General features: G+C 38.5%; 1 protein-coding gene across 1 annotated transcript in view; it reads left to right on the top strand.

Moving 5' to 3' along the window:
- Positions 1-17129, top strand: part of SLC28A3 (solute carrier family 28 member 3) — a 35816-nt gene extending 18687 nt beyond the window's left edge. The window contains exons 8-18 of the mRNA XM_050329740.1: positions 279-356; positions 5761-5841; positions 6081-6161; positions 6837-6962; positions 7245-7375; positions 8174-8342; positions 9966-10163; positions 12803-12884; positions 13711-13809; positions 15565-15688; positions 17027-17129. Coding sequence (XP_050185697.1) covers positions 279-356; positions 5761-5841; positions 6081-6161; positions 6837-6962; positions 7245-7375; positions 8174-8342; positions 9966-10163; positions 12803-12884; positions 13711-13809; positions 15565-15688; positions 17027-17129 — 1272 coding nt within the window. The remainder of the gene's footprint in view (positions 1-278; positions 357-5760; positions 5842-6080; positions 6162-6836; positions 6963-7244; positions 7376-8173; positions 8343-9965; positions 10164-12802; positions 12885-13710; positions 13810-15564; positions 15689-17026) is intronic.
- The last annotated feature ends 1098 nt before the right edge of the window (positions 17130-18227 follow it).

An 18227-nucleotide genomic window follows, 5' to 3' on the forward strand; every position in this document is an offset into this window, starting at 1 on the left:
AAATAAATGTTTCTTTTAGTTTACTTTATGGCCTCTATTGTGTTGGGTAATCAAGGAATTTGTGCCCTATGCTCTTGTCATTTGCCTGCATACCCTGCACTCTTGCTAGAGCAAGGCAGAGACCCTCAATTCAGCCAGACACAATCAGTGAGGCCTGAACTCATATAGAGTACAATCTTCTTGGACTTCACCAGATCTCTGCAAGATAGCTAGCAATATCTTAGTTTTTGGTAGGTATCAAGAGCTTATGGCTAATTTCCTTTGCTTTCTGTCCCTAGACTTTTCTGGAGTACTCTGACACAGGTTCCAAGTTTGTGTTTGGTGAAAAATATAAGGATCATTTCTTCGCTTTTAAGGTGAGAGAGTTTTTATACATGCTGTATGTGGCAGATAAACAACAGAAAAAGGAACAGTATAGCAGGGAAATAAATTTATTACATGTTTTGTGATACCTGTGTAGTCACCAGAGAAATCAGCTAAGAGGTAAATTATTCCTTACTATGAGACATTCTGAATAGAAAATTTGGGAAGCCCATAGGAAGCATTTCATTTGCTGCTATACACTTAGTTAGATTGTACTTGTTTAGTCCAATTATAACAACATACATTGCATGTAGACAGAATTTTGGGATATCTTTCTGCAAGGAATAGGTTAAATGGTTTTACCTGGCCACCCACAGAAATACGACCTCCAGCCTAGCTTTTCCACCTCTCCATGAGTAAAAGTGCTATTCTTAAATGTCTTATCCTCAAAGGCTGTGTAGACCAATGCTTCACAGACATTGCCCCTGCAACAGTGGAAAGCCTTGATGTATATTTATGTACACCTGGTAAAAGAGATAGAAGCTGCCCATGCATAACCAGGAAGAATTACATTAAATTGTGTTATTATTACATTAGTAAGATCCCAGGGAGATTTTGCAGCTCTCTCCCTTAGAAAACCCTGCTGGGAAACTGCTGGAATACAGTTTATGTTCTCTGTGCTCTCTGATCTGCATCAATATTCTTCCCGGTTTTGCTTCGAGAAGTACCTCATGCCATAATACCTGCTTAGGCTGGAATCAACATATAAAGCAGAAAAACCTAAATCCAACCCCAGTAACAAAAAAACAAGCAAAAAACTCCCCAACAAACTTGAGAAATGTATCAAGACTTACTCAGAGATCATTCTTTTGATGTTTCAGAGAGCTGACCATGGGCTTACATGCCTTTCATCTTCTTTTTTTCTTGAGGTGATATTCCAAATCAGATAATCTTCAAATTTGGTTCTTTCACCACTTGAGAATGAAAGTGCTATCTGTAGATGCTACCTGTAGAAATACTAAAGAAGTGCTATCTGTAAAATAGGCTGCTTCTAAGGGTAGTTAGAACATCTCAGAGGAGAAAAAGAAATTAAGAATTTAATCAATAAATATAAATTATTTTTGAAGTTCAATATTTTTTTAAATACTAAGGTGAAACCTTTAATTTCACTTTCTGCTTTACTCTACTGAGCACCTTTACTCTACTGAGCACTCAAATAATGATTTGTATTCCCAATTACATATTTTAGGGGTGAAATGATTTAATTCCCACCTCCAGTGTTATTTTTCCTGTGGCTTTTGATAATGCCTTATGAATATTATTATTTCAAGGTGATTTTTAGTGCCTCAGTGGTGATGTAAAATTCCTTGCTGACTAAAGCCATAACTAGAGACCAGACAGCCAAAAGTTTGCTTCTGTGTATGCAAACAACCATCAATCTTATTCTATAGTTCAAGCCAGCAATAGACATGGCATATCTAGAAGAGTATAACAGGAACAAGTAGGTTATTTTCACATTGAAAAATACCCAACAAAATTCAGGAGTTGATTTTCAGAGCTGCATATGTCTAGGAATATATATATGGTAAACAGAGTGGCAGACAAGTGCACAGCAATACCAGAACATCCTCCATCTGCTCCTTCTGTAGAAAGGGAATTCTCACAGCCAGCCTATTCTCTCTTGAAATACTTGTCATTTGTTTAGACATTAAGATGGGTCAAAGTGCTTTTTGTGTGTCTTTCAGATATTTTGTGAGGTTTGCATGTTACTCTGAGCTCTCCAAATCTTGCCACCAGATATTTTAAAGCATCCTCCAAAAAAGAAATGTCTCAGTACTGGCTTACCTCTTGAGAGAGTGGACAAGAGATAGGGTATGTCTTCACAGAAAACCTTCAGAGTCTAATTGTATTCATACTGCAACCTTATCAGTATGCAGGGACATATAAGTTTTCTGCTAACTTAGGTAGACATCGCTATAAGATCAGACACAGCACATACGTGCATATGGGTTATTTTAAATGGGTATTTGTGAAAGCAGACAGGGAGTTTCAGAGTTCTGAAAAAAAGCACTTGCCCACACAACCAAGCACACCCAAGTACTTAATTAGTTGGAAAAAACCCTCTTAGTATTAAGTCATCTATCCTATTGACTACAAAAAGCAAAGTTTGCTTTCAGCAAACAGGAAATAAACTTCCTTTCTGCACCAGGAGGATTACGGCTCCCTGAGAAAGGCTTTACTTTGAAGGTCATGCTTTAGGAGTGTATGAAAGCAGGATGTTCCTTAAACATCACTAGCAACTTCTTCTTTAAAAGAAAATAAGAAAAAAAGGTGAACATTCAGCCGCAAATGGGAGGGGAAGTTGAGAGCAGCCGTCAGTTTTAACTCCCTGCTCTCCATGTAACATTCATATTAATCATGATCTGGAAAGTAGCTCTTTAGTAAGATCAAACCTTATTGCAGAATTGCCAATAAACAGGAAATAACCCAGTTCATAAAACATACCGTTTAGAGAATTTATTTTCTTGAAGGTTGTATTTTGGGAAGCATAAACTGCAACATTTGTAGGTCACATAAATATAATTCTAAAGAGCTCTTTGATTAAAATTCTGCATTGAAAGGCTGTGCGATTTTTCAGAATGCTCATTAAATGTATTCATCCATTAAAACCTGAGTATTTAAAGGTATGTAGTACGCATCAGGAGCTGTACAAACTGAAGATTAAACTTCCACGTCAGTTTGCCCACAGAGAAAAATGTAATTGTAACATTTTAAGCATGCAGTTTAAACTAAACTACAGGAGCCATCCACTCTTCCCATGCAGAAACATACTAGACCTTTTGGAGAAGCTGGCTTCTGCTACAGCTAAGGTTCATCTGACTTCCTGGTCATATTTCCTTTTAGCAGTTCTCTCCTATTTTTTTCTGAGTTGATAGATGTCTCTATCTGCAGGTTGTAATGGTGTGTGTAAATTCAAATTAAATGTGAATTTTTTCATGGTAGAAGCAAGTGGAAGACAACCCCATTGTGAGCCCCTGTTCAGAGCACCCATAGCTTTGGGGTAGACTTCATGTTTTATAACGACAGGTGCTTTAACCAGGAATGGCTGCAACCACAAAACTGGAAAAGCATGTTCTAATGTTATTTAAAATATTTTCAGAGGAATGTGGAGAAGGCCAAAGGATGCCTGCTGTCACCCAGTATTGGCAGAACATTGTGTTCTCTCTCCTTCCGCTGAAAGCAAACCACGGCTCTCAAACTTGAGAGCTTTTCCTGTCCATTTAGAGTGAAAGATGGGTGATCACTCACAGTTTTTGCCATCAGCTAGAGAGAGTTGACCTTTGCCTCTCTGCCTACTGTTTCTCCAGACCCATTTCGTTACAGACATTGTATCTTGTGCCAGGATATGGAGCTGGCTGGGAGCAAGATGCCTCTTTGGCTAGCACAAAGGCAAATGGCAGAAGAGAAAAGGCAGGGAAGAAAGAGGTTAATTTTACTAAACTAAACTTTCTGCTATTTCTGCATGACGAACTATCCTGAGAGGATTGCAAAAAGGATCAGAGAATCAAACTAAAGAAAGCAGTCTTTTATTAACTTGTTGAACAGCACAACAACAGCAGTTAAGTGCACTCTGTCCTTTCAGTGAAAGGTTCTGATCATACAAATTGAATTTCCAAATGTTTGTCAAGACTGTTGATAGTACCAAGTCTCCTCTAGAAAGGCGCAGCTTCTATTTACTGTGAAATTCTGAACTAACAAAGTTGTTTGTTCTTTTTCATTCTATGACTTGATTTTACGTATAATGCATTATGTCATTAGTAAGCACAAATGAAAGCTTCCTAGTCTTAGTGGTATTGTTTTAACTGTAACTAATCTGTCTGACTAATTTTGGGTCTTTTGGGGGAATGTTCTTCCTTCCTAGGGTGTTCACAACCTACTAGCATAGCAGTGGTGAGGTCCTGTGATAGGAGTTTTATTCAGAATGAAAACCCAACATATTTAATAATGCATCAGACAGTGCGTTAGGCATTCATATGATTCTTTTAAATTATATGTTGTAGGGAAATGTTTTTCCTTTAGTCTCCAATGAAAGAGACTTATATTTACTTTATGTATTTAGGAAGTGTATACCTTTAAGGAGATTCTTTCTCAGCATACAGATTACAGAGCTCTTGAATATTCCACATTGGCATTATAAACAATACTGTAAATATAGCAGAATAAAAGAGGATTTTTCTATAATCTGTTATTGAAAGGCATCTACAGAGGCTACCTTTGATTCTGTGAAATCAAGTCAGCTATAATTCCAATTGAAACCTCTTCAACTTTTGCTAACACAGCAGTCTAAACTGTGTTTTTTAAAACACAGACACAGAGATGATGGTTGGGTGGGGTGGGGTGATGGTTGATGAAAAACTCAACATGACCTGGCAATGTGCACTCATACCCCAGAAGGCCAGCTGAACCCTTGGCTTCCTCAAAACAAGCACGGCCAGTATGTGGAGGTAGGTGATTCTCCCCCTCTACTCTCCTTTTGTGAGACACCACCTGGACTACTGCATCAAGTTCTGGTGTCCCCAACATAAGAAGGACATGGAGCTGTTGGAGCAAGTGCAGGGGAGCATCATGAAGTTGACAAAAAGAACACCTCCCCTGCAAAGACAGGCTGAGAAGGTTGGGGCTGTTCTACCTGGAGAAGAGAAGTGTGAGTGCAGATCTCATGGCAACCTTCCAGTATCTGAAGGGGAAAAACAAGGAAGCTGAAGAGAGACTCTGTCTGGAACTATAGTGATAGGACAGGGAGTAATGGGTACAATTTGAAAGAGGAGAAATTTAGGGTAGATAATATTAGGAAGAAATTTGTTGCTGTGAGGGTGGTGAGATACTGGAACAGGTTGCCCAGGGAGGTTGGGGATGCCCCAACCCTGCCAGTGTTCAAGGCCAGGTTGGATGAGGCCTTGAGCAACCTGGTCTAGTGGGAGATGTCCCTGCCCATGGGAGGGGTGGTTGGGACTAGATGATCTTTGAGCTACCTTCCAACCCTTAACATGCTATGATGCTAGAGGAAGTTGAGATCTGAATTTTACAGCAGAGTACCATTGTTAATGGTTTTCAAAATCCAATTTTTACGTATCCAAGTCTTGTAAATGCCATTGCCCAATAATGTTTGAAATTACTTAAACATGGCTATAAACTTGTTAAAACAAACTGTTTCAAAACTATTACACTGCTGCTAGAAAACTATGTAGATAAATGAAAGTTAGTTAATTCCAGCACAAACAACAAGTCTAGAGATTTAACAATTTTACAGCATATATGTAAACTAAATGATGAGTTTTCCATACCTGTAAGTACATTTTGAAAACATGACCCCCTTTTTCAAAAATTAAATGGGCCACAGAACCAAGGAAAGGAAACCACTCTAAAACTTTTAATGATTTTGTGTCTCCAAACCAGGTACTGCCAATTGTAGTTTTCTTCAGCACAATAATGTCTATTCTTTACCACGTTGGATTCATGCAGTGGCTCATTGGAAAGGTATGAATTTTTGCCAGTGGGTACTCGTTTGGCTACTGTGGGACATTTTTGAACATATGCAGAGGAACTATAGCATTGACCCTGACCAAATTGCTCAGGGGTAGACATGAAAAACAGTTCTTATTTTTAAGCTAGAAATATCATAATGTGTCTCAGAAGTCTTAGATTGATATGATTAACTCTAGAAGTGCATGGAATAGGTAGATCAAATTTTTGTTTCTTTTTTTCAATTACTTTAGGTTGGTTGGATAATGCACATTTTCATGGGGACAACTCCTATTGAATCTCTGGTAGCTGCAGGTAACATTTTTGTGGGACAGGTGAGTTGGAGTATGGAAAAAACATGATAACACAATATTATTAAATATAGTGAAATTGTGCTGCTCACTGAGCATCTGTTTATTAAAAAAAACATTTCTTGTTAAGCTATGACTCTCCTACAGCAGGACTGATGGTTGATTTACAAAATTCCATATGTTCATATGTTGGCAGTGATGCAAAAAGGGAGGGAATTTGGAAACCATATATTTTCCCAACAGAAAGTCAAGCATAAATGTAGGTGATAGATGTCCAATAAATGACTAACAGGTTACTCCAAGGCTATGAAGAAATAACAATTTCAGGGTTTTTTTTTTAATTCAGAAGGCAAGTGGGATGAAAAGAGGACATGCAAGGCAGGCAGGGACAGGAGAGAAAGGCGATGCAGAAAACTAAGATTTGGTGCTAGTAGTATAAGGCTTTAACTACAAAAGCAGGAGGCAGCATCTCATAGGAATTTAGGATCCACTTTAATAAGAAATCCATTAAACTCACATTTACAACACTGTCTCAGGGTTCAAAGTAGAAAGATCACCAAATAGCATCCAAGTCCAAAAGCAATATTAGCATGATATTTCAGTAGTCTGTCACTGTTCATTTTTCTGTCCTGATAATAAACTAAATTTATTGCCTTTTATTGGGAATTTCTGAGTTTGGTGCTTGTTTTTCACTTCCAGACAGAGTCTCCTCTCCTGGTGAGGCCCTACTTACCATACATCACCAAATCTGAACTCCATGCAGTCATGACAGCAGGATTCTCAACTATTGCTGGAAGTGTCTTAGGAGCATATATTTCTTTTGGGGTAAGACAGGGGAAAAGAAATGGAAAATACATGATTTATCTGAAATCTTCTAAATATAAAAGCCCAGCTAAAATGCTTTGAAAGTATCTCTGAGTCATTCCCATCAGGATTTTTTTGTCCCTCTCCGAAGGAATTAACCACAAAAATCCCCTGTCTTCTTCTCCATATGAGCAATGTGAACTTTTTAATGAACTTTAAATGTCTGACAGTTTTAATTGCTTTCCTTCATGTTTGCACTTTATGTGGTTATCACAGAGTATTTTCTCTCACCTGGAATTCTAGATTTCTTCCTCCCACCTACTGACTGCTTCTGTCATGTCAGCACCAGCATCATTAGCCACCTCCAAACTATTCTGGCCTGAAACTGAAAAGCCTCTGGTAACTCTGAGAAGCAGCCTACAAATGGTAAAATGGTAAGGTGATCGAGGCTCTGGTTAATCCTAATATTACTGCAAAAATGAGATTTGGAAAGATCACTGCTCACACATAAGCTTAAGGGGGACTACATGGTAGGTCTGCAAGCAATATATTAATTACACACTAATATAGTGCAAATGGTTGATTTGTGAATTCAAGAGCAGTGTGCCCAATTACAACATAACATATGGAGATGTCACGTCCCATTGGGACAGACAGTAACTCTCCAAAGAAAGAGGGAAATACCTACATGAGGTGACCCACCAAGAGGTTTTTCCACTTGTGACATTGCTGTCTTTCTTTTGTAATGAATCTGTAAATGCAAACATCCAAAAAAAAAGGTGGAGCAATCATTTCAGCAACAGCAGCGAACTTGTTGCTGATCTGCATGGAGACTTACCTGTCTTGAGAATGACAGGCAAAGCAAAAAGACTTGTAAGAAGCTGTTCCTGAACAGCCCAGGCATCTCTGCAAGAGGTGTGTGTAAGAAGAGCAGTGACCAATCCCTCATCCTAGCAGTGCTACAGTATTGAGACCTGATCCATACAATGCCCAACCCTGAACCTGTCAGAGAATTCATCCTCGAGGCACCACAAGCATATGTTTCAAGTGTCTGCCATGAGGATTGATTGCAAAAGCCTACTCCATCTTGTCATTTCGCATCATTACTTTCCCTATGAGTCAACAGATAGCTTTGATACTAGATTTCTAATCAAGTGCACATACCTTTTAGTTCTATTATCTGTTCTTGAATTGAAAATGTTCACACTGTGGTTTTTTCTTCAACAACAAAGTGACTCAAAGAGTCTGCTGGAAGCAGCCAGTCAGGGTGCCTCTACCTCCATCACACTGGTAGCAAACATCGCCGTGAATCTGATCTCCTTCCTTGCCTTGCTGACTTTTCTTGACTCATCCCTTTCGTGGCTGGGCAGCTTGTTTGACTATCCACAGCTGAGCTTTGAGGTATGGCTTCCAGGTCCTTCATGCAGATCACATACGTGTATAATTTATCTTACTCAAATTAAGTGCCTGTATGGTTTTGTTACGGTTATTTTTCATTGTTGTTTTGCTTTTTAATGCTACCTAAACAGTCAAAGTAAAATTATTGCCATGTAAGTATTTCTGTAGCTATTGCTCTGTGTATAGTTTCCCTCTTTGGTGTTCTTGCTAACCCTCATGGTATGTTTACACAGAGTATACTAACACCTGCCTCCTCTGATTTGACAGTGCAGCATATCTGTCTGTTACACATTTGACAAACCATTAACATCTTCAGCTAAACATTAAAGTAGCTTTAGCTTCAGAATCCCATCAAACACTTAATGCTCATCAGGTTAACTAAGATGGGGACACTGGGACAAAGCTGGACTTGTCTGAACCCACATTTACTCAATACCACTTAGTTTTCAACACAATGTAAAACTGTACCCAAATCACTCATCTGAGCAAACAGGTTTCAAACAAGACTTCTGTTTTAACCCAAGTCAATATGTCATTTTTGACCCAATGCAACCGTCTTGTTTCAATGGTTTGGGGCTTTTTGTTTTACAAGACTCTAATAGAAGTCCTGCATTAAACATGGATATAACTTGTGATAAAGGTGCTGAAGAAGTGAATAGGCACTCATAACAAATGTGGTTTCAGCAATGTTAAGATAGTACCCTGCAGAGCTTTCACAGATATCTCACCACACAGACACCCACAGTCAAGGAAAGGCTCTAATATGCATGCCTCAGCCCTCATGCAAGGGCAGGTATTTTAATAACTGCTGGATAGTGCAAGAGTTGGACAGGTAAATAGTCCAGAAGGAACTGAGTTGCACAGACATGATGCATTCAGCCATCTTTCCCTTTTAAGAGACACTAACCTCTAATCCTTTGAGAGCAGAGAAACCAGCCAGAAATAGGAACTGCTTAAAGACCTCTTTTACATTTGCTAAGGACTATCTGACCAAACCGTTTCACAGCTGGAGCTATTTCCTGTCATATAAAAATAAGATGTATTGTGAGATAGGATTTCTTTTTAAATTCGCATAAAACTTTTAATGCCAGGGAAAAAATGGTACAGCTTTAATTTTGTTCGATACATAGCTTTTATGCAGAGACAACTCTTCTGTTTACACCAGCCGGAGTTAATAACCTGGTCATTAAGCATGTTCATTAACACTTTTGATTTAATCAGCAGAAGAATTAGACTTCTCAGTTCCCTTATCAGCTCCTTTAACTCAATATTTCTTCTTTGCTTTAAACACCATGCCCAATTTAAAGCCATTATTGGGGGAAAAAAAGCACAGAAACGATTGTTTTACTTTAAAAGTAAAACTAGGGATATGCCTAATTACTTTGTTATATGTAGATTTTGAGTTAGTCTTTTAAAAATTACTCAAGCATACTTTACTATGAAAAAATCAGTCTTCCTGAGGTGTTGGCAGAAAGAATTCAAAGCCAGTTTTTCCCCCTGAAATAAAACCATCCTTGTTGTAAGTTTAGAGAAATTATTGCATGCCATTGTTCTTTAACCAGCCATATATTTTGACCAGCCATATCTTTTGACCAGCCATATCTATTTGTTTTATATATTTCACAGACTATTTGTGCTTATGTCTTCATGCCATTCTCTTTCATGATGGGAGTAGACTGGGAAGACAGTTTTATTGTTGGTGGCCTACTAGGTTACAAAACTTTCTTCAATGAATTTTTGGCTTACGAGCGTCTTTCAAAACTGATTGACAACCGAGAAAAGGGTGGAAGCATGTACATTAATGGTGTGAAACAGTATATGACAGTAAGTAACATTTTCAGTTTTACAGATTTACTCGATCTAATACTTCAGTGTTGAAACTCAACTTATTTTTTAATATGGGCATAGAGTTGTTGCATATTACTCTACAGTGTGTCCTTAAGCGACAGAGTTCAATTATGAAAGTGCACTATTTCTTTGTGAGGCTGCTAGGATTGTCATCACACTAGCTGTCTGAAACCAACATAGAAACAGAAGGGCATAGTTTTGGTGAACATGCAATGTCCCACAGACAGAGGCTGTCTTCAAGGTAAGCTTCTTACCTGATTCTCAGCTAGCACATCCCTGTGAGCTACTGTCCTAAGAAAAACCTGGGCAAGAACTAGAGAATCCTCCTGTCCTCAGAGGTTTGCCCAAGCATTAAACTTGAAGAGAGGCATCCAGCAAACTTTAGCAGATGGCATTACTGGCACTCCTTCGCTGGAGGCTATCGTCGCCTGTGCAGAGAGCAGTAATAAAAGATATGTATTGCATGGCATACACTTCCCTTGCCACACTGACTCCAACGAGTCTGTTTCAATTGGCACTGAAAGTTAGTTTGCATAAAGACTTCCAACCAAAGCCTTGTCCCACCTCTCATTCACAGTTCACCCAACAGATATATAACCCCTAGTATAGTGCACTTAGGAAGGTCGTGCTAAGGGATTCCAAAGTGTGTGCACAGGACCAAAGGTCATGCAGCAATCAAAGCTGATCAAAGTTTTGCAGCCATGACTGCTACCCCACCTGGCATCCACATGCACAGTCTTTGCTGAATTTGTCTTAAGCACAGGCAACAAAAACCATGATATCCAACTTTACACCTGCATTGGCCTTTGTTCCTGAAATCAAGATAAATTGTCACTGTAGAAGAATCTTTAATTATAAAGCATTTTGTACAGCTTTTCTTTTAATCTCGTATGATGCTGTGGATACCTCTCATACTTAAAAACAAAAACTATGCTCTTGACCACTTCCATTCCTGATTACCAGGACATATTTCACATGTGGAGATAGAAAGATAGAAAGACAGACGGTCTGATTAAATATTCACACTCTTGCCTGACCATCCATTACCAGTGCTCCTGAAACTCCTGCCAATAGAATCCTGGGCTGGAAGGATCTTTGTTATGCCCTGCTACAGTTGTGCTTCATTCTGCTTGGGGAATATGGCTCTGAACTTCTGTATATGTGAATAAGAGCTTTTTTAGTCTGGAAGTCAGCCTTGAAATGCAGATCCTATGAACTCTGTTTCACTTTTTTTTTCTTTTTTTTTTTTTTCTTTTCAGTAAGATATCATATAGAACTTCCACATTCACCTTTTTATACCTGTAAAGAGCTGTATTAGCTTCCATGGTAAAACCTCTGATATATACCAATAATTTTGATTTATAATGCTGGTAAAAATTGCCCAGTAACCATTATAATTAGAGAACAATAGTTTAGGTGAGGGTGTGCTTGACTTCCATTTTTAATTTCTCTTCAGCTTTAGAGCTCTCTAATACATCCTCACACAGATAATCACTCAGAGTGAGCAAACAAGTGCCCTCACCTGAGTCAGTAATTACACAGCTTCCTGTTTTCAGAGAAAATAAAGTGCAAATGAAAGCAGGGAAATCACAGTACACAAAGCTTTTTCTAGGAAAAGCTGGTAGAGTGGGTACTTGAAAAGCATTTTCCTGCATTTGTGCAGATTGATTGAAAGTATCTACAAATTGATGTTCATAAAAGAGGAATTAAACCAGAGAAACTTCTAATAAACAGGAAACCTGCTTTAGCCTAAAACACTATTCCTATTTAGCTTAAACAGGAATTCAAAGCTGCCAGGGGAACAAAACATTTGCTGAGATACGTTGCTGCCTATCTCAAAATGTTTGAACTACATTTATCTGAAGTTTTGCAAGGTTTGTAGCCTGGTTTCACCTGAAGTCATTCTGCATCATATAAGGAGTCCCTGCATGGAAGCAAAGCTCATTCTAACTTGTCTCTGATTTGAGTTTCACGTTGAACTGGTATTACTCAAGGGGAGAAAGATGGTGGAAGTCAGCGAGGAAATAAGCTGCTAAGGGGCATTCCAAAATCTTAGTGTCCCTCTCTACCTGTTAACACACCAAAGTACCCACTCTCTATGAGACCAATTTATCTTCTGTGCTCAGGGCGGAGCATGCTCAGAGCAGCTTTGTACATAGAGTCCTGTGCTTGTTCCGGAACAAAGAAGTCAGGAATGCATACCAGAACTTGAGGTTTCAATAGAATACTATGGAGGCATTCAGCTACAAAGGAGCAGCTGAGTTATAGCTCTCTGACTCATACATTCAGAAAACAGCAGCCAAATTTCCACTAGCAAGATAAGATTTTTTTTGTCCTTAATTGCTAGTACTCAATTCAACAAGGCACAGCAATGTACATGCAAAATAAAACCATCACATGATTTATGAGTCCTCACACGGGCAGTGGGTATAAAAGCAATCAACTTCCACCAAGAGAATGAGCCTACCTTTCTGAAAGCCATTACTTGGGCAGCAACCAAGTGAAATTGAGGAATTTTAATACTCAGAGGCCTGAGCCACAATACCATGTTTTCAGACACTTGAATCAGCATGAGCTGTTTCAAACAACTGAGAGGGTATGTGTTTGTTTTCCAGGTTCGCTCTGAAATCATTGCCACCTATGCTCTTTGTGGCTTTGCCAACTTCGGCTCCCTGGGACTGGTAATAGGAGGCCTGAGTAAGAACCTGTCTAAAAGACAATTTGTTTGGCAAGCAAATCCCAAAGAAAACACCAGAAGAAACAGGTTGTGGGTGAAGCTTAGCAGCATTAGGAGCTGAGTAGCTGCTCTGTTGGCACCTAACTGTGCATGGAAGGGATCCCAGAGGGGCACAGTCATTGGGGTGGAGGTACTGGGAGAGGGGCTGAGGGCAAGGGGAGGGGACCAGGTCTTGCTGATAGTCCTCCCTCTTTAGCCTTCAACCATGAGCCTGAGCTACTACAACCCTTGAGCTTCAGAAGGAGCAAACTATTTCAATAGCATGCTGGTTTGAAAGATGAAGTTGGCTGTTTCCTGTAAAAATGTTGCATATATGCATTAGGCTTATAGGGAAAGAGAAAAAAGCCCACACTTCTCATATCTCAGTGGAAAAAGAAAAACTAAAAAAAACCATGTCAGTTCCTCACCAGGCAGCTGGAACTACTGGTAGCCCTCTTTTGCCCTGAAGCCCCAGTGGGCTCCACAGTGCCAGCAGTGGTTCAGCATGGAGGAGCAAGACGCAGCCACGGGACCAGATCCTTCTGAAGGGCACCATCAGCAGCACATACATGCAAGGTCCCAAAGCAAACAGAAGTCACCATTTTATATACAAGCCACCTTCTTAAAAGAAGAGCCAACATTGGCACTTGGCCTTCAAATAGCCCACTAAATAATGTCATGCTCTTCCTCCTTTTTTCTCCTAGTTCAAACTGCAGGGTCAGAAATTCCTCTTGTAGTGAAAAAGCTGGCAGCTTAATCTTCCTTACATATATTTCTGTTTGACATATACTTTACTTTTCTTCCTAGCAAGCATTGCTCCCTCAAAAAGGAAGGAAATAGCTGATTGTGCTCTCAGAGCAATGATTGCTGGAACTGTCGCTTGTTTCATGACAGCCTGTGTTGCAGGTACAGTACTCAGGTTTGGTGTCCCCCACAATCAGTGACCACCACGTGGCAGTATATTGGTACCAGACTATACACAGCTGGGCAGCTCTTGTCACTCAAACGCTAGGTGATTTTGGGCTTGGCAGGGTTAAAAGTCAATATGAGATGAAAGGTTCCTGAAAACTAGAATAGGAAAAGATTTTAGACCGTCTATTATATCTCTTGGTATTTTGTTTGTTTGTTTGTTTTGGTTTTGGGTTTTGTTGTTGTTGTTTCGTGGTTTTGTTTTGGGGTTTCTGTTGTGGTTTTTTGTTAGTTTTTTGTTAGTCTATGAGTAACACATGACTCATACACAAAGCAAGTTATAGATGAATTACACTCCCTCCTTCACACTGCTAGCTACAGAAATAGAGAAGTAATTTTGGACCAGAAACAGAAGAATTGGAATGAAAGAAGGATAATAAATAAGGAGGATAATAAAAGAGAAAGAGTGAGGGGGAAGTTGAACAACTTTTTGTCTTAACATTAAACTGATATTTAGGTTGATATTATTTCCACAGAGCACTTAAGTTAATGAAATAGAAATGGAACTCAACAACAGATTCTTAATTTTTGAAGTCTCACCTTCAAACCAAAAGTCACAATGCAACAACCATTTTAGGGATAAATTATAAAGAACATAATATTAATGATTTCAAAGATTTAGTTAATTGACCAGATATGATTCAATAGATAAAATTTATCTCCAGTATTTAACAATCACTTTTCCAGCTCTCTTTCCTGAGTATGTTATATACAAAATGTAGCTGAAAACACTATGGCTGTTTCTATCACTGATTCCCTATCCCTTTGTGATCACTGTATCAACAGAAACATACACATTTTAAGGATAAGCCCACACCATTTTCTGAAGATTACGGAACTAGTACACTTGAAATGTCTTTAGTCTCACAGCCATCCATAGTATTTTTAACATGACACTGCTCTGCATAACTGAGGAATCAGGAAGACCTACTAAAATGTGTCATTTCACAATACTGATCTCAGGAATAATATTGTGAGCAGCCACTGGGAAAATCTTTCCAAAATAATAAAATCTGCTTTGGAAAGAAAATTGCATTCCACCCACTCCTGCCATGGTAAATGCTTTCCTTATGCCTAGGAGAAGGTAGAAGAGCCAAGCAGTTACCCCAGTTCTGATAAGAACATATTAAAAATGTGTCCGAGTTCCAGAACACTACATACAGAAAGAGTTGTCACTTTTGTATTCCGTCTCTCTGTTACTACAGTGAATGCTGTTATTACTATTTGCAAAAACATTTCAGGAACATCTATCCAAGCAAACTATCTTAATTTAAAACAAAGTAAAAGGTTCTGTATTTACTTGTACTGCTAAAAATGCAGCATAGTTCCATTTATTTAATGAAAGAACACTGATGCAGCAGTGAGAAAGCCATTACCATAACTTTTAGTGTAATTACAAGGAGCAAAAAGCTAAAATGGTTGAAGTGTAACAAGGCACTGTAGTATAATTTCTACATATAAAAAGTAAATATATTTTTGGGGTCACTCCTAAATTCAGTTCTTTAAAATTCTTCATATTCCTTCAAAATCCTGCAATTAGAGGCTTTTAATCTTGCGCCTTTACAGAACCATCTCAGATGGTGACTTTTTATCAACCAGAATGGTTCATTTGATCATGCCCCCATGACTCACACCCCTAAGTCTTATCTTCCCCTTCATTACTCATTAATAAAATTGTTACTTACTTTACAGGAATGCTGAATGTCCCTGGTCTGGAAGTTCCTTGCCACATCTTATTAGGAAATGTCTCCAACTTCACAGATTTCCCTGCCAAGAACATAAAGCTAGTTGAATGCTGCCAGCGTCTCTTCACCAGGTATTGAGGAACCCTTTACCTTCTGTCAGCATAATTTAGGGAGCTCATATATTTCAGAGCTCATAGGGAGCTCTGAAAACCTTTTTTATTATTAAGTTTTTGGTATTTAGCTTTTTTCCTTGGGCACCTGTTTTCCATGAACTTGCATCTTTTAAAGAAATAAGTATTTTAATGCTGCTGAATAGTTTTCCTTTTCTTGGGGCACTTTTCTGTTACATGACCAGCACACACAGAACCAACACACAACTCAAAATATCTTTATTCAAAGCTAAGCTATCCAAAAGACTAAAGGTATCTTATCATATGAAGATTCAGTGGCCTAGCTCTGGTTCATCTCAAATACTGACAAAAAAATAAATATTTAAACTAGCATAATGTTTTAGCTAGACACATCACCTCCACTACCTGTTTGCCACAAGGGTTTTTTTGTGGAGAGAGGTATCTTCATTTACTTGGTACCAAGACTAGTAGAAACCTGAAATGTCTTACACTCTTTAACTCCTTATGTCAGGAATCAAAATTCTAATTGCAATTTCAGGGGTTTTTTTTCCCTCTATTATTCTTTTGACACGTATATTTCTTCTTTCCATGCCTTGACATATTATGTATCTTTGAGCATGGGTATATACAATGTGTAAAGTTACCATCATCTTTATGGTAACATTTTTAGATTTCAACTATTCACAAAAATGTAATTAAAAAAAATTACTCATGTTAGTGTCAAGACCACCAGCTTCTGCCTGAACATCAGTGCTTGAACATCACTTTAAGGAATTCCCGTTCTTGCAACCTGATGTTCCAAATGAGTTTATCATAACACTGAACCATTGTAAAAAATGATAACATAGTGAAAATCATCTGTAGGTATATTCCATCATTTTTATTTCTTCGTTACTCCATCTTTTGTACATCACACTGATTTTAAGTCTAACAAGTGGCTACAAAAAACAGGTACCTGCTCTATTTTCAGCAGAATCAATGTTGAGCAGATGCAAAAACACTGAATGGAGGAGTGACACTCTCAATCATTTCAGTTATCTAGGATGATATACCAGAGACATGAATACTTTATACAGAAAACCATGCATTATCCTGATAAAAAGAGAGAATATCTGGTCATGGCACTTGGCTGGTGCTTGGAAAGTCTTCTCTGTTTCATTTCTTATGAAAATTTTATCACATTTAAAGTGCTTTGGAGAAAGCGTGTATGCCCATGTGTATGTGCATGTGTGTGTATGCATACACTGTGGAGAAAAAGAGAGAAAAATTCCCACAAGAAAGTTCTGTGATTCTGTGAATAGGAGTTTATCTGATTTCTGCTTTTATCTCCTTCCCCAGTGCAGATCATTCGGAGAAGATCTCTCCTGAGGGAAACTACAGTTTGAGTTCCTGGAAAGTATGTTGCCAAATACTGGGTCAACCCGCTGTTCATTGTACTTAGACTAAGATCTAATTTTTTTGTGGGGGGTAGATTATAAATAAGAGTTGTGTTCTTCAGAAGAAGGGAAATAAAAAATTTCCTTTGTAACAAAAAGTGTGAATTTCCCCCACGCAATCTTTGTTTCCCATCTCTTACCAGCCCAGTTCCTCTGACTTGCTTGGTATTAGTCATGAAAGAAACTGGGATAAATGCAAGACATTTCTTGCTGCAAATCTCTTCTTCCATTACAAATCAGAATAGAAGAACATTTCTAAGCCTGATTGTCCTTTAATTTCTACCCTAATTTTTATCCAGCTTGCTGGTTATGGCAGGATTTATCTTTCAAATAAGTTTTGAGTCTGAAATAAAGAAATACATTATTTCAAGGAAAATTAATCAGAAATGTTAGCTTTCACTGTCAAGCAGAACACACCACATGTGCTCTGTTTACAAACCATCACCAGTACTCTCCCTCTTTGCTACTCCCTACCATGCTCTATTTATAACAACCTTTCAAAACGACCACCCTTTCCATTCCAACTATTGTATCTGGTTAAAAGGACTACTCAGGCTAGTAGGAACAACCATACTTGAACTTCTAAAAAATGCTCTCATATAGCTAAAGGTAACAGTCTTCTTCCCACAGAAGAGATGTTGTGTGTTTCTTTTCCTTTTTAAGACTCCTCTATAGAAGGATTAGATGGAAGGCAATTTTTGCAGAGTTTATATGACATTTCCCTATTTATACCTGGTCAAAGATATTGCCCCCCTAGTTTGCTAATGGCTTAATCAAAAGACAATATACATGGGACATTGCATCCAAAATGTAGCACAAAGAGTAGTGAAAGCAGGAGGGGATTGCTAACAAGTACCATCATGCATTCAGGTGACTGTTTTCTCTCTGTCCTTGTGATGGCGCTAGGAGCTCAGTGTAGAGCTCTTTGTGGGTTTTTTGACACAAAAAGGGAACAGTGTGTTTCACCAGCGTGGAGTTAACCTAGCAGCTTGGACCCTGAATGCTCAGCACCCAGGAACACATTTCTAACAACACCAGCAACAATGAACCTGCATCACAGACCTGAGAAGAAACATATGATTTAATCAAATACTTGCTACACA

This window comes from Myiozetetes cayanensis, unplaced genomic scaffold (assembly GCF_022539395.1).
Source record: "Myiozetetes cayanensis isolate MyiCay16 unplaced genomic scaffold, myiCay2020 scf4, whole genome shotgun sequence".
In the NCBI taxonomy this organism is placed as follows: domain Eukaryota; kingdom Metazoa; phylum Chordata; class Aves; order Passeriformes; family Tyrannidae; genus Myiozetetes; species Myiozetetes cayanensis.